This window comes from Triturus cristatus, chromosome 3_2 (assembly GCF_964204655.1).
Source record: "Triturus cristatus chromosome 3_2, aTriCri1.1, whole genome shotgun sequence".
Lineage (NCBI taxonomy): Eukaryota > Metazoa > Chordata > Amphibia > Caudata > Salamandridae > Triturus > Triturus cristatus.
In genome coordinates, this window is record NC_140584.1 from 880,221,564 (window position 1) to 880,236,998 (window position 15,435).

The 15,435-nt window shown below is 42.1% G+C and overlaps 1 protein-coding gene across 2 annotated transcripts in view; it reads left to right on the top strand.

The window, feature by feature from the left end:
- Positions 1–15,435, top strand: part of SPECC1 (sperm antigen with calponin homology and coiled-coil domains 1) — a 1,265,733-nt gene that overhangs the window by 405,370 nt on the left and 844,928 nt on the right. For both annotated transcript variants that reach the window (XM_085649254.1, XM_085649255.1), the window contains 2 exons: positions 3,367–3,440; positions 6,130–6,305. In XM_085649254.1, coding sequence (XP_085505380.1) covers positions 3,367–3,440; positions 6,130–6,305 — 250 coding nt within the window. The remainder of the gene's footprint in view (positions 1–3,366; positions 3,441–6,129; positions 6,306–15,435) is intronic.

Genomic DNA, 15,435 nt, shown 5'->3' on the forward strand with positions numbered 1-15,435 from the left:
AAATGAGGAGTATGATGAGAGCCTTGCCGGCGGCGGTGTCACAGTGAACTTTGCAGCTCCATTGGCCCCATATCCGTTACAGTAGGACTGATATGGTATCCTTGCTTATTCCATCTGCAGCCCTCAGACTTCATTACTATCCAACTCCTATTGTGCAGTCATTCAGTTCACGATCGGTGGATGGCCCTCCTGCACACGCTCACGTGTCAGATGATGACCACCAGCCACATCCAATGCGTTTGCGCCTACATTCTATTTGGCCTTCCCCGCCGTCCATCCTCCGGTATTATCCTGGGTGGAAGTGCACTTGCCTCTTTTCCCCTTCCTTGTATCCCTGGGAGGGCATTGAGGACCTCTTCCTTCGCTGTGTCGGTCAGTCAGTGGTACACTAGTTACCTCCTGTTCCTCCATCGACCTCAGTGGTCTGAGCTTCAGCTTCTCGTCCCTCCTCCCAGACTGCTGAGATGAGAGTGCTCTAGCTGTCTCCGCTTCCACTGGACTCCTATGGGCAACATCTTCACCCCCAAATTTTGCCTCTGTGGCACCAAAATACCATTGTAGCAGGGATGCTCCCTTGCCGTGCTTTTGTGGCCCTGAACCCTGTCTTCCTCCTGTACCTGCATCACCAACTTGGGGCCTGATTTAGATCTCAGTGGACAGGTTACTCCTTCACAACAGTGACAGATATCACGTCCACTGAAATATAATTCCATTATATCCTATGGGATTTACATTTTGTGGGGCGGGATATCCATCACCGCTGTGATGGGTTAACCCGTCTGCCGACATTTAAATCAGGCCATTAGTCTCTCTGGGCATTTGAGAACATCCATGTTCATCACCCACTCACTCACTTTGCCCTCTATGACTCCTTCCATAGACTGGGTTTACTTGATAAGGGTAGTTGTCCAGGTCTTGAAGCCCCTTAGTTTGGCGTGTCTCTCTTTCCCACCTTGGCTTTTCCCCCAACTCACTTAACTTGCTCTTTTTCACCATCAGAAGAGAGTAACAGGCCAACATGGCCTTGGGAGCAATGTAGATGGTGCCTCGTTGCCTTCTAAAAGAACGTTGGGTCCATTCAGCATCTTATGTACATCAGAAATTCTTGTGCGGGAGGGGGCGGACGTCCTCGGGGGGAGCCCAACCCCAGCCTACGGTAGAAAGTAAATGGTTGTCCCGATGTGTGGATCATTTCCTAATTTCTGACTTTGCTAAGCAGCGTTTACTCCCACCACCAAACAACACCAAGAATATGGACGGGAGGGTACTTAAATCTTTGCCGCCTCTAGAAAACCCTCTGATCCTGCAAGGTGGTATGAGTACAGAGGTATGACGATCGATGAGTGTCACTTAGTCCCGCTTCCAATGGTTCCAGGAAAAGCAGGAGGCTACCTCATCTCCTCTCAAGGGATCGTTTGTGTTTCAGAATGGAAAAACAACCTTTTGTGGAATGTACTTCATAAGCTAAGTTTGCTGTAGCTCGTCAAAAAATCTCCTTTCCTTGCAGCTCAGTCTGTCTGTGATTCCTTCTTTAGTTTGTGCTGACATAACTAGCTCTCCTTACCCTAACCTTTACACTAATCTAACTCACACAAAGGATTAATGGACTTTAGGATGACACATTCTTCAAGGAATACATTAGTTTGGAAAAGTTTTCTTGCCCATTTTCTTTGTGCATTACTATAGCCTTATAGATCGGCGTAGCGGATTATACCGGCCATTAAAGGACTGCTCCAGCGTTAAAGGCCCAAGCAGACTTTAATGCTGGTATAGCCCAGCTATGGAGAGCTATAAGATTATTAGAACATTCTGCCACTAGAGGGCATAATGTTCTAACAAATAAAATAAAGGCCTCCTGGAGAAGAGAGGATTCGGCTCCGTGAGACCTTTGTTCACCGCAACAGCTGTGAAGGACAACATTGGAATGTTAGAGGTTCGGACTTCTACCGGCCGGAGCACGCAATTGTTTTCAATTGAGCTTCCAACATTCCAATGTTCTAATTACAAATATTTCAAAAACAGCTTCAGTTGCATGTAATGGGTGCAACCATGGAGTGTGCTGTGACCTAATGTGGAAAATGCCTAGTCCACCAGCTGCAGCCAAGCCTCAGCGACCATTCCCCCGCTGATTTAGGGCTGCATCACCTGCTTTATTAGCCCTGCTGAAGAGCAGAGGATTGCTACAACCTACTTGGGTGACCTCACTCTCACCGTCACCTGTCTAAATAGATGTCTAGATCTCAGTGGGCAGCATGGAGATGGCTATTCTGTAAGTTTCTAAACTGAGCAGAAGCTGCATGCTGCTTTTTTAACTGATGACATCCCTGTACTTTCCTCAGTGGAAAACCCACAATTATCCTCTGTTCCTTGGTGTGGATAAATATAAATTTAGACTGCTCCAAACGGCTCACAAGTATTTCTCAGAATTGTTGTCAGGAGAAAAGATTTTTGAAAGCATTGTCTTTTCTTGCAAGTTTCCAAGAATTTCGATGCACTCCCAGAAAACAGCCCTTGAACAGTGGTTCCTACCTTTTGACTTCAGTGCACCCCCACTTTATCATTATTGGAATCCAGGGACCCCCACTGAGTAATTACAGGAAGACGGGGACCCCGGGCTAAGCATTTTCGATAATATGAACTGCAAATCATTAAATAGAGACACAGGCATTAATCAAATAAAAATATAAATAAAAGAAATATTTTATTTAGTTTACAAAACAATAACTAAAATGTAATTTTATTGGGAAGGTTGGAGCTTTTCTAAATTCAATTGAGGCTACTGATCGAACAGACTGTATTCTGTGTGATGCACGTACACTGTTCCCGTGAATCAATTGGAGGCTACTAACGTAATTTTTAGCCTCCGGTTTCAAATTCCTTCACATTTGCAAAATGTTTTAAAATTTTCTATAGGTCATTTTGCTTCTCTATTTATATACACTTTGTTAATCTGTTGATGCTATTTAATTTTCTAAGCAGTCGCAGACCCTCTGAGTAGGCTTTGCAGACCCCCACAGGTCCCTGGACCAAAAGTTAAGAACCACTGTCCTAGAAATATTTCCAAAGTAACCTTCCGTTCCAAAGTAATGTTTCCACTTTAGGTTGTTCAAGTAAAGACACATGCCTCCACTCGCAGGACATTTTATTGTATACCTCAACCTGCATCCACTAAGATGAACATTTGCAAACACTCTGTGAGTGTACCGTTAAAGGGAGGGTTTTTCACCCTATAAATATCTACTTATTTGGAAAGTGACGTAGAATGAGCCAACAAAGATGAGTAGACCCCAGCAGGCCCTTTGAATTTGAAGCTGGTTTTGTGGCACAAGTTGTTTAATTGAAATTGTCATTTTAATTTTTTCCCAGGCAGAGTAATCAAGCTGGAGGAGCAGAAACTCGACTTGGAGAAGCATATGAAATCTCTGAACAAGCAGATGAAGGTAAGTGAAGGTGAGAAGGAGAAACACTCTTCACCATCTTTCTCCTTGCATTAGCTGCTGCTGGTGGGCAATTCAGTCCCCTTGTCCTAGGAATTCCCTACATTGGGATGAGACCCACATGGCCTAATCTTGCTGCCCCCTAACAATGGACCATGGACAAGGCTTCTACAGGTTGACCACCTATAGAACAATAAAACGTTCACTGCCTTCCCGCTTGGGCTCCCTGTTTCCTGCTCAGATCCTTCCACATCAGACCTACCCTTTTCCCACCTTCATATCAATGTCTTGGCTTCTTCTCTAGTCGGCCAACACCAATTCCCTCAGTAAACCTCAAATCAGATGCACATGACTTAGCTAATTGAAAGACTTAACTGTTAGCTTCTCATATATATCTTCACTTGTCAGTAATCCTTAAGAATGTGATACCACAAATGGTGGAAGCAGTCGGTCCATATCTACATCTGTACAACAAAACCTTTGTCAAGCTACATAATATTTTGCCTATTACACACACATTCATCTCTTAAGTTTGAAGGCTAATCAGTAATTCTACATCCTCCTTTATCCAAACTGATTTATAAGCTGGACCATCTGTTGTATTGTAATGGAGCACATCCTACTCTTCACCACCACCTCCTGCTCTTATGGTCTTTTGGAGCATTTTCAGCATCCAAACATGTGTGCACTGTTAGCAGTTGTATATTAAACACAAGTTGCTTTTAGCTAATATGTATGCAAGTTCTATGTCTGTCTTGCATCCCTCTTAAGACAAGCACACTTATTTGCACAGTCTGTGTACATGACTCACAAGCTTCAACTCCATCAAACATTCCCCATGCCCCCCAGCAACCCTTTAGTCATGCTCTTCGCAGCCATGCTTGCCTACCCTATCTAGCCTGCACCAAATCTGGACAAGGGTTGCAAGCCCACACTAGAAGTTGAATTAAATACGACTTATAGGGTGATGGATGAATTAATGCAGGACTTGGAAAGCCTGGCTCTACAAACACCTCTATGTAAGCTCCAGTGTGTCCATCGGATATGGAAACAGAATAAGATGAATGAGCATACAGTGCGCATTACAAATGTATGTAACATAACATAACGTATGGGAGTGTAATGTGTCTTACTATTGAGGTATTTTGGAGGTGTGGTTTGCTGACACATTTGTTCATGACGTAAAGGGCCTGGTGGTAATTAAGGTACCGATTTGGAGCCAAAGAGTGGGGTCAATGGACAGAATTACAGTTCCCATGGAAGTTCGCATTTAACAGTCTTGCTGTGGTGAACTGATCCTTATTCCATTTGTTATATATTTTGACTCTGCAAGTCAGAGTGGGTTATTGGAGTCCAGATAGGAGTTAATAGTGGTTTTGTAAGGATAGGTCGAGAAAAGCAGAGCAGGTGATGGAGTGCACGGCCAGACTGGGAACACAAACCAGCCCTGGCAGTTCTGCTGACCGGCCCCGGGGAGTGGGCTATTGAGAAGCAGCACTGCTGCCGCTTTAGCACTGCTGCAGCTTTTGTTACAGGAGGCCGATATTGCAGCAATGCTACAAAACCGGCCCCTGTAACAAAACCGACACCCACCCTTCCGGCCCACCGGGAAAACCCCCGGTGCCCGCTACGTCCAGTCCGGCCCTGAAGGAATGTACTATTCACATATTTGATTGCACATGGTAATTTTGTGTCTGGTTCGAAGTTATTCCACATGTGCTATGTTTGGTTCGGTAATCTAGAATGAAAGCAGGTATTTGATTGACCATTGTGGGGCAGTTGCATTTGGAGTTAAGAAGTAGTTCTGTTTTGCAACCATTGAGTTTTAGGAGCCTGGTCATCCTTGATTCAGTGGTGGATGGGGTCATATCTAAGGCTTGAGATGAGCAGCTAGTAAGATGGATTTTTGGCATTCTGAGCTCTTTACTTCTAAGGTCTCACAGAAGAGACGCCTCACAACTTTGTTCAGAAGTTGGCTGGTCTTCAGGTAAATAAGGCTCATGGTAGAGCCAGTCTTATATCAATCTCACACTATACCAATAGCAACACCCAGGTCTGAAAGTCTTCTCATGGCCATCCTGCCCAGTGTTGCAACTTTGGTTTTGTGGCGCACGGTAGAGCAGAACTGCAAGAATGAGGATTCCCTATGTTTTTCCAATGATGCTGAAATAATTTGTTGAAAATGAAATCACATTGTTTGTGTCATCCATGCTATAGATTTGCCTATAAAGTGTTTAGAGATTTACAAACTGGCCTTGGTGGTCCTTCCCAAAGATATATTTTCCTCTAATGGGAAGACAGAACTCCAGGGCTATCCTGGATAATAGATCACTGTTGTCAGATAACCTCCCAGGTACCACACCGTAGGTTATTACCTCTCATCTCTCATGTGTAGGTAAACTAGGGTTTATGTTTTACCTAACTAACTTTCTATGGAGACATCTTGACACCGGCGATTTGCCCAAAAACACTCTAAGATATGAAATTGACAACAGTCTTACAATAAAGCAGAGAGCAAGAAGGTTTGGAGGGACTGGTGATGAGAACAAACCAGAGGTTTTGAGAAGCACGTAGCACAAGCCCTTGAACTTAAACCTATCACAACTCTGTGATCCTCCCTGGCCCTGACTCCTCCCACTACCCTGCAATACAGCTCTTATGATCCCTTTTCTGTCTCATCTCTCCATGCCAGGATGACGCAGAGGAGTGGAAGATCTTCCAGGCTGACCTGCAGACTGCAGTGGTAGTGGCCAATGATATAAAGTGCGAGGCCCAGCAGGAGTTGCGTACTGTACGGCGACGGCTGCAGGAAGAGGAGGAGAGAAGTGCCCGGCTACAAAAGGAGCTAGAGGAGGTGCGCGGATGCAGGTCAGTTTGTGTTCTTTTGAGTGATTCTTGTTCTCTTTCCTATGTGCATCTGCTCTCCATGTCTCCTCGCACGCTTGCGCTCAACGCATGGTCTGTAGCCTAAATGTTGATAACACGGCGTCTTGTCTGTCTTTAATAGCTGCTTTACTCTTTCTGTGGCCATAGAGTTTCAGGGATTTTGAACAATTCAATCAGGCCATTTTCATAGATGGCATATGATTCTAGGAGCACCAGATACCTTGGTTCCTGAGGGTTTATAACATCATTAGTTGGAGACCTTCTGCGATATTACAGCCGCTCAACCGGGTTAAGGAAACCCTTCCACACCCTCTCTCCTAGGGTCGCGCAGGCTCCTGTTCAGTTGAACCCATGTTTTTCTCTGTTTGTTAGGCTACATGTCATTGCATCCTTATTGAATTTATATCCGTAATTCTTCTGTTATGAACATAAGAATATGTGGTAAGGAAGCCTATGCCGCCATTGTGTGATGTATTGTAGCTTAAACAGGATGGGGAGCAGTGTTTACGGTGCTGGTTGGATGAGATCTTATCAACATGAAGCCCGTCCCCTTTAGTTATTTGAGTAATCAGGAGCCAACTAGCCCTTGCTTTTTAACTGCAGCACTAAATATTTCCTGTAGAGTTGATCGACTACAAATGGTGGAGAAAGTGCTGTTAACATCTTGTAAAAAACTTGGTATTCAATTATTATTAGCATATTATAGTGACGCTTCACAAAAGAAAGTGTCTTAGAATGAGCCACTTTGCCTTAGCTGCCCATTAGCGATCACTTTTTTTGTTTTGCAAGACTTGAGTTGCTGCCAAAGAGTTTGCACCCTAAGTATGGTTAAGATTATCATTGTGGAATTGTTAAATTGCTGTTGTGTCGTATTGTCTCTGCCTCTCCTTCTGTGTAAAGCCTTTATGGCTGGGTGCAGGACCTCTGCAAGGTTCTTTACCCAGGAACTACCCACAAAGCTAGGCAGAGCACAGCGTTTGCTCAGCTGCACAGCAATAATGTAAATTTGTTATCCGTTAAATAAAACGTCACAAAAAGCAAGATAGCTACATGACCCTTAATGATGCATAGAGTATGCACTGGCTGTCTGTAGGAGCATATCCAGACACATTCTAAACAAATCTGACTTATTACTTTTTCTGTCCCAGACATGCATGAAAAGGCTAACATTTGCAACTTGATACCAATTATAGATTGATATTTTATGAAAACCTTTACCATTTAGTAGTAGGCGATGGAAATTCCTTAATGTTTTTAGTGGCTTCAACAATTGGTGCCTCATTTTGTCCCCGACCCAAAATCCACAATTAGGTTGTGTTTTACGTTGTAATGTGTGTGTGATGGGGTGAAATAACAATAAGTTCTCTTTGGAACCCTCCATCCACACAGGGAGTAAGTGAATCCGGAACTGAAATAGAGAGCAGCAAGTGATGTTTTCTTGTTGCAGAATGAATCTGTTATAGATTTGTATGCCGTGCATGGATTTGAAAGCAGGGTTATTCATTCACAAGGTAGAGGAGGATGCAACGTGGTAGTAAACACATTCTTGAGAAATGCTTGTCTGGCTATTGGATCATGGCTTGTTTGTTTATCGACCTACTATTGGGCAAACATAGATCTTGAAGTCACCGTTTGCAGCTTTGCATATAACGAGAGAGAATATTAGAAGAAAATACGTTTCTCCTGCTTGTGTTCTATGAGTTGCAGTTGTCGACAAAATATTTGCATGTGTTATGTATATGTGGGTAAACATAAACTTTGATTGTTGACTAATCATGGACACACACTTTCAATACATGCAAATGTGTTAATGGAAGGGAAAGAGGAGTAGGCCACCATCTCAACACTTTACTGGCCCATTGGCAAGTGACTGGGGCGCCGCCTTAGTCTGGTCTACCTGTTACTGTCACCTCGTATGAGCCTTCTCCGGTATATACAAAACAAGAGAAGACACAGGGGTGCCACTTAGATATACAGACTTCAATTTTAAAATTGTCAATGTGAGAGAGAGTCCGTACATTTGTTAGCGAACACTGTGTGGACAACTTCATAAGCGTGTTTATATTAAGAGGGTCAACTCACTGTCTTATCTCATGTTTGACGGATCATAGCCTCAGGCATGTCTGCAACAATGCAGCCAAATGGAGCCTGAGACTCTTGCACATAAGTAATGTAAGCCTCAGTCATCACATACATCATCCTGCCAGTTGTGGCCTAAGTGTAGGTGCAAAGCAATGCCCATAGAGTCTGCCTGTTGCGCTTGTCTTCACAAAACTATTCTGCTGTGATTGTAATCTTGATGAAGCCTGCTAAAAATGTAGTTTTCGACTGCTACTACTCAAGGGACAGTTAAAAACACTACTGACACATCTCTCCACGACAATTTCTTGCTCCATATTATACAGTGTGTGAGTCATTCTAAAGCACAAATTGGTGCTAAATGAGCTGCCTTCTCCCATCATCATCGGTAAAAGGTGCCAGGGTGCATGCCATGGTTGCCAAAAAGTAGCAGCAATTGGGGTGGCTGGGGCCTAGGATGGCTGAGCCGGCCAGAAGACATGGTACACAGGGGAATGAGAGCAGAACATGGTAAGCATGGACTGCCAGACTTTTTATGAATGCTCTTACTGACTTTCTGTCAGAGGCTGAGCAGTGCAAGGTGCTCTGTTGAGCTGGGATGCCCTTTGTGGCAGCTGGAACCATTCCCTCTATTGCTGAGCTGTTACTTAATTCCTTTACCTCCAAGATCTTCACAGTTTGTGACGGCCCCACTTAAAAAAAAGTGTCTAGTTGCATTTATTAGGAGACCTTCAGATACCTTCTTGCCCTAGACTATCACCCTTAGAAAATATGCAACCACTTTTACCATGAATGTATTTATGGTAATGTCACATAGTATTCTTGTTCTGTGAATGGATGCCTCATTGTTGGGTTCAACACATATGCAAATGGCAAGGGGGTCCCCTCGGTTACCTCTTCCCTTAGAGAATGTTAAAATAAATATTTTTAAGAGCGGGCAGTGGTCCAACGGGCCTTTACCTACTCTTAAAAATTGAAAGTTAAATGTTTCACTTTGGTTTTCAAAACGCGGCCCACTAGAAATCGCAGCCATCACAGGGATGGTGTCCTGCTGGGGTCAGCAGGCCACTATGTCTGGGATTGCTTTAAAATAAAGCCGCCCATTTTCCTTAAGGGAAAATGGGATGCGTTTTGAAAACCAAAGTGAAACATTTAACTTTCAATTTTTAAGAGTAGGTGAAGGCCCGTTGGACCACTGCCTGCTCTTAAAAATATTTATTTTATCATTCTCTAAGGGAAGAGGTACCCCCAGGGACCCCCTTGCCATTTGCATATGTGTTACCAACTCCTTCGAGATGCGGGTAAAATATTCATGTTTGGCAACCGGAATTTGGTCACAGAACACTATCCCATTCAGATTTGATATTTAGAAAGAACACCCTAAACGCACCTTTTACAAATACTAAATCAGTATATATTTGCAATTCCAAACTGCAATTTGATAACCTGTTACAGAATCCAAAAAAAAACCTGTTGCAGAATCAAAATTTGGAATTAACATTTGCAAATGGGCCGAATTTGAGGATTGGCCAGTTTGCGTTCGCAAAAGTTTGGTGCATGTGGCTTAAAGTAACTACATAATTAGAAAGATGATTTGATGTTTCCATTACGGAAGAAACGCAATTATGATGCAAACAATCTGGCAAAATTTACCACTTTCCTATCTCCTTTAGAAGAAGGTTGTGGGTCGACTTCACAGTTTTTATCTACATAATTGCATGCCCTTCTGCAGTCAAGGGAAGGTCAAGGCCCTGGTGGACTTTTCAGATTTATAGGTGAGGAATGTTCTGCATGGTGTGCTCTGCAGAGCTAGGCTGCAATGCTCAGTGCTGTGGATCATGATATCTTATTGGACTGGCTCCATGGTATAGCACAACCAGCAAATGACTTTCCTAATTCCTTAATGGTATATTCAGCAGGTGAGGCTGGCATCTTTCACTTGTGGCAGGGTGACTGCATTGTGTGCAGTATGGCAGGGATCACCTGTTTCACTGGTCATGTTTAACATCTATCTTTTACATCTTGTCTTGTTAATTTAGGGTGATTGAGTGCATTACTTGATATATCGCCTCTCCCCACCCCCATCCTCCTGATTCACAGTCCGCCCTCCAAAGGCGAGTCCCCTTTATCAATCAAGGTATGTGGTCGGTCCCTATACTTTGATATGGCGGTCTGGTCCTGTAATGTGTGGTGGGCATTTCAAATGTTTTCTGGGATTCTGTGGAATGTAATGGTTCAAAGCTTTTGTCCGTTGTAGGGATTCCCCCTACCACCATTGTTGAAGTGGGTTGTGCTAGTGAGTTTAGGGTACGCATGGAATCTATTTTGAGTTTTACTGATGTCACAGCGCTTGCCGTTGGGTTGGTGGATTGTATGTCTTAATGGGTGGAAGTACGGTTCATTCAGATACAGGAAGTGTATTTCATTTTTGCAGATGTGTTCCAAATGAAGTGGTGTTAGTCATTTGAGCAAAGGCCACATCCATAGAGATGCAGGTGGTTTTAGCTGAGGCAGGAATAAAGCACAAGGTTTAGAGTCTTTATCACCCACTAGGCAATGGGTTGCCAAAGAGGATTAACAGGCTGGTGAGTGATTGTATCAAAAGAGCAGTGGTGAGTGGTACCGATCTGCTTGATACTATTTGCTCTATGTTGTGGGCATATCACAATGCAGAAAGGGTTGCACAGGGCAGGGACTCCAGGCATGGTTGGGCAAGTTGGTTGAGATACAACTCAAAGAAGAAAAAAAACAGGACCAATGTAAGTGAACATTTAATGTGTATTAAGAAGGGTCATGAAAACAACAAAAACCAGTATGACGCTTACAGGAGTGTGAGGGATTGAGTCTTCAAGAAGGGCAATTCTATGCATATCAATCTGCCACGGTGTCAAGTGAGGAAGGGAGAGATGAAGTATGGAGGGATAGGATTTGTAGAATATTTAGGCAAGGGGCAGTGCTGTGGGTCTGAGCAAAGGTCAATGGTGGAATTGCAAGAGAGTGGCCAAGGTTAAGAATGTTAGCGGTTCTTCTAGGGATCCATAATGATATTGGTTTGCTCGGACGAAAATTATTATTCTGCCAATTAGCCCTGGTGACGGCAAAGAGGGACCTAGCAAGGGCCTGTGGGCATCCAGGGGCCCACTGAAGAAGAAATGGCAAGAAGGGATGGAATTTTACATAGGGGAGCAGAAAGTGGTCTATGAAGCTAGGTGTTCAAAAACGTTTTCAAAATCTGAGAATGGTGGAGGCAGTTTCAGAACATTTCCACTGATATACTATTGAAATCGGTAGCGACACACATGGATCGACCAGGCGGAAAAGAAGGGGATCAATGATAAATGATATAGATAAATATATTATACAGTTTGCTGACCTTGGTTAAGAGGAACTATGATAATGGCTATGGGTGAATATACCAGAAATATGTCACAGTGGAACTTCTGTAAATGTCATTGTATCAACATAGTTGACATGCTCTGTAGATAAAGGCTGTGTGCCTCCATGCTTTGATTTTTTGAAATAAAAGAAAAATATATTAAAAGAAAAAAGAATGTTGGCTGTAACAATCGTCATGAAATAAGTGGGCAAATGTGTTTCAATTTTACCTGCTATTTAAGGATGCTATCATGTTATTGTTCTCTTGTGTGGTATTATGCTCTTAAAGGTCTCTCTTTAGGTTCTCCCACAAATTTTCCTTTTTTTGTACTTGGAAGACAATGTGGGATTAATGAGTGTATGTCTGTGTTTTGTCTGTGAAAGGGAAAGATGTTTATGTCCATGTATTTTGTTTTTATGTTTACTGATGGTCATCTGCAATGTTTGAGCAATTATATAAAATAAAAAAGGATCAATGCTGTTTTTTGCAGAGGGTGGCCAGTTGTTACGCGCCACCAGTGTGGCATGAATAAGTCTGCACTACAGGTCTTTCACAATCCTGCAATGAGCACAATGCACACTTCAGACATGCAACAGGAAATCTGTCAATCTAAACTTTTGTGTCTTGACACATTTGCTTGTAGGACACTAATCTACATTTTGAAGTAGCAGGTCACCTCTTCTTTGTATTAAGAATTAGGTGTAATAACACATGACCAATTTCTGCAGTTCGAATCCTAAATTGCACATCTAAATATCAGTGCTTTGTTTTGTTATTGGGCATTGAGCCATTGTTCAGCATGAATGATGCAGTTGAAGGAGGAGAGTGGAATCAGTTAAAACTTAGTTTTCAGGAGGTTTAGTATGAGATGGAGGTGAAACATCTATGATTGGATTTCCTTGAGATTTTGCACTAGCGATAACATGCCTTTGAGATGATGAGATTTTCACGTGGAGCAGGGTTCCATAAGCATAGGGACGGTATGAGATGTTTGATTTATTGAGGAGTGCGGAGAGGGGTTCCAAATAAAAGTTGGAGTTGGTTAAGCAATGTAGCTTAGCAAAACTTTTAGTCTGAGAAGTGTTTGATAGTCAATTCATTTTTATTTCGTTCCTTACCCTCTGTCATCCAGGAATTAAGTGAACAGTTTGGGAGTGTGACTGTTATTTCTTTCAGAAATTCTGAAGGATTGAGAGGTTTACTAAGTCAAGTGCTAGATTCAGAAGAACTAGAAGGCACCCGTCACCGCAGTCTAGTATGTAAACATCGTCATCAGTCCTAAAATGGCTGATTCTTTGCTGCAACCCTCCCTGAAACCAGATTGCCATTCATTTTATAGGATATTAAGAACAGTTTGAGTGAAGTCATTTTACATCGTTTTAACACTTGTGTAATTAAAATGTGGATTAAGAAGGGTCACAAAAACAGCAAGAAAGGGTGGGTTTGAAACTGGTCAGAAGCTTTTACCCTGTGTTCATCAGGAGAGAGTATGTCTTTCTTTATTATGAAGCAAGCAGTGCATTAAGCTAAAAAGATATTGATTGTTAGTCCAAAATGGTGAGTGAGGGATTTGTCTCCTATGAAAGTAGAGTTCATGGACTCCAAAAAGTGGAATGAGGGTCCTATTTTGGCAATGGTCTTTAAGTTTCCTTTTTTGTGACTGCTCTGAATTGTGGTCAGGATGCATTCAGTTTTAGCGATTTGCCTATGGTCCGATTTCTCTTCTGTGTGTGTGGTGAACAAAATATCTAACTTTATTATTTTTTCTTCAAAGAAATTGGCAACTTTTCACACGTTTCCTCTGGGTTTTTGGTTATGATGGTGGAACACAACATGGTATTTTGTTTCACATTCCTTATCAGCTTTCTTGGTTAGTTCTTGGCTTGAGTTTCTCCACTTAAATGTACTTTGATGTGGCCTGAAAAATATTCTATTGTATTTTTTATTAGATCTTTAAAGGTTGCTGCTGGTGGAGTTTGCTGGTATACTCATTCTTTAGGTCTAGAGGCTTTCCTCTCTTCAGTAAGGGCTTTTGAGAATCATGGTGTTGTTTTTTCAGTTATTTCAGTCCTGGTTTTCAGCATTTTAAGATGCGCGTGCATCAGTATTGTTTACAATTAGTTGTAGAGAGGAGACCTCATATTTCATTGTTTGAGTTTGTTTGGGATGGCATCCTGAAATAAATTTGCAGGCAGGATTAGGGAAAGTGCATTACTTTGTGGTCCGGTCAGTCATCTTGTCTTGGAGGTTCGGTCTTTCTCACACTTTCTACTGCAATAATCAGATCTAGAATAGAGCATTTCATGTGGGTGGGCTTTAGGCAGAGGTGTCCAAGGACACTGTACTAATTCAGCTAAATTAGATATTGCAGAGTTTTTCTCATCCTCCTGTTTGTTATCAAAGAATGTATTTTGGTCACAAGAGATCATTGCATCTGTGTTGAATTCAATAAGTTATTCCTTAAAATGTAAGGTTGTCCCAAGGGTGGTGCCAGATGTTGTGGACTTTAAGCTATTAAATGTAGGGAACTCATCATCATTTCAGATTTTGCATTTCACTAGGTTTCTTTTGGTTATTTCTATACTTCCTTCCATTTTAGCTATTTTTTTCTATTCTGATGATAGAGAAAGTGATGGAATGACGGAGTCAGTCACTGGCTGAGATGGTTAATTTAGCTGATTCTCAGCTAGAAAGAGGAGGTTGAAATCAAACTTCTTAATCAGATTTGCAGTCTCCAGGTGGTGTCTGCCCACTGATTTACAGTGCCATAACTGTTATCTTAGCAGTGGTTAGGGGAATCTACAGTGGAGTCGAGTGAGGTCTAAATTTTGATTAGATTCTTGATGAACATCTTTCCCTCATGGTTTAACTGGTATTTATTTTCTGTACTTCACATTGGTTGGAATCCTGCAGGCAGTTTCATCCAGTCCTCAATGTTTTTAATGTTCAGAGATGAGGTGGTTCTTTTAGATGTAGGTTCTAGATTACTGTGTGCGCAAAACTTCAAAGGGCCTCTCCAATTACTAATTAAAGGTAGCGGAAAGGGGGGAATTAACTCACTACAGTAAGAGAAAGTTCCTGCTCAACTGATTTTCTTCTACATGGTGTTAATTATATAATTACAAACTAACCTCATTCACTTAATTTGATTTCTTTTCTTTCATTTCTCATAATGTATTTAACAGTCTTTCTTACAGAATTTTTCAGTAAAGTGTCCGCGTATATGTCAGGAACCGTAGTCACAATTAAAAGAGTACTTTGTTCGGCAACGCCGTCCGGCTTGCCACATCTCTGTTCACGCCCATCCGGGCCGAACAAAGTACTCTTTCCATTGTGACTATGGTTCCTGACATATATGTGGATTGTTTATTGAAAAAACACAAGAATTGGCTAACAAATTAAGGGTACTTGAAGTTTTCAAGTAGATCACGTGCAGCTATTAGATGATACATTGAAACGGGCAACAAAGTATTTGGAACTTAGGCGGGTTTTTGCTGCCCTTTTCGAGTGGCAGTACTCTGAGGAAGCCCTTGTCTGGGGCAAAACATGTTGGCTGTTTCTGTTTATAATAAAATTTCAAGTTTGAAAAAGAGAAAAAATAAAATGAGAACATTCAAACTAAACTGGAAACCATGGATTAGCTTGTTAATTATATTG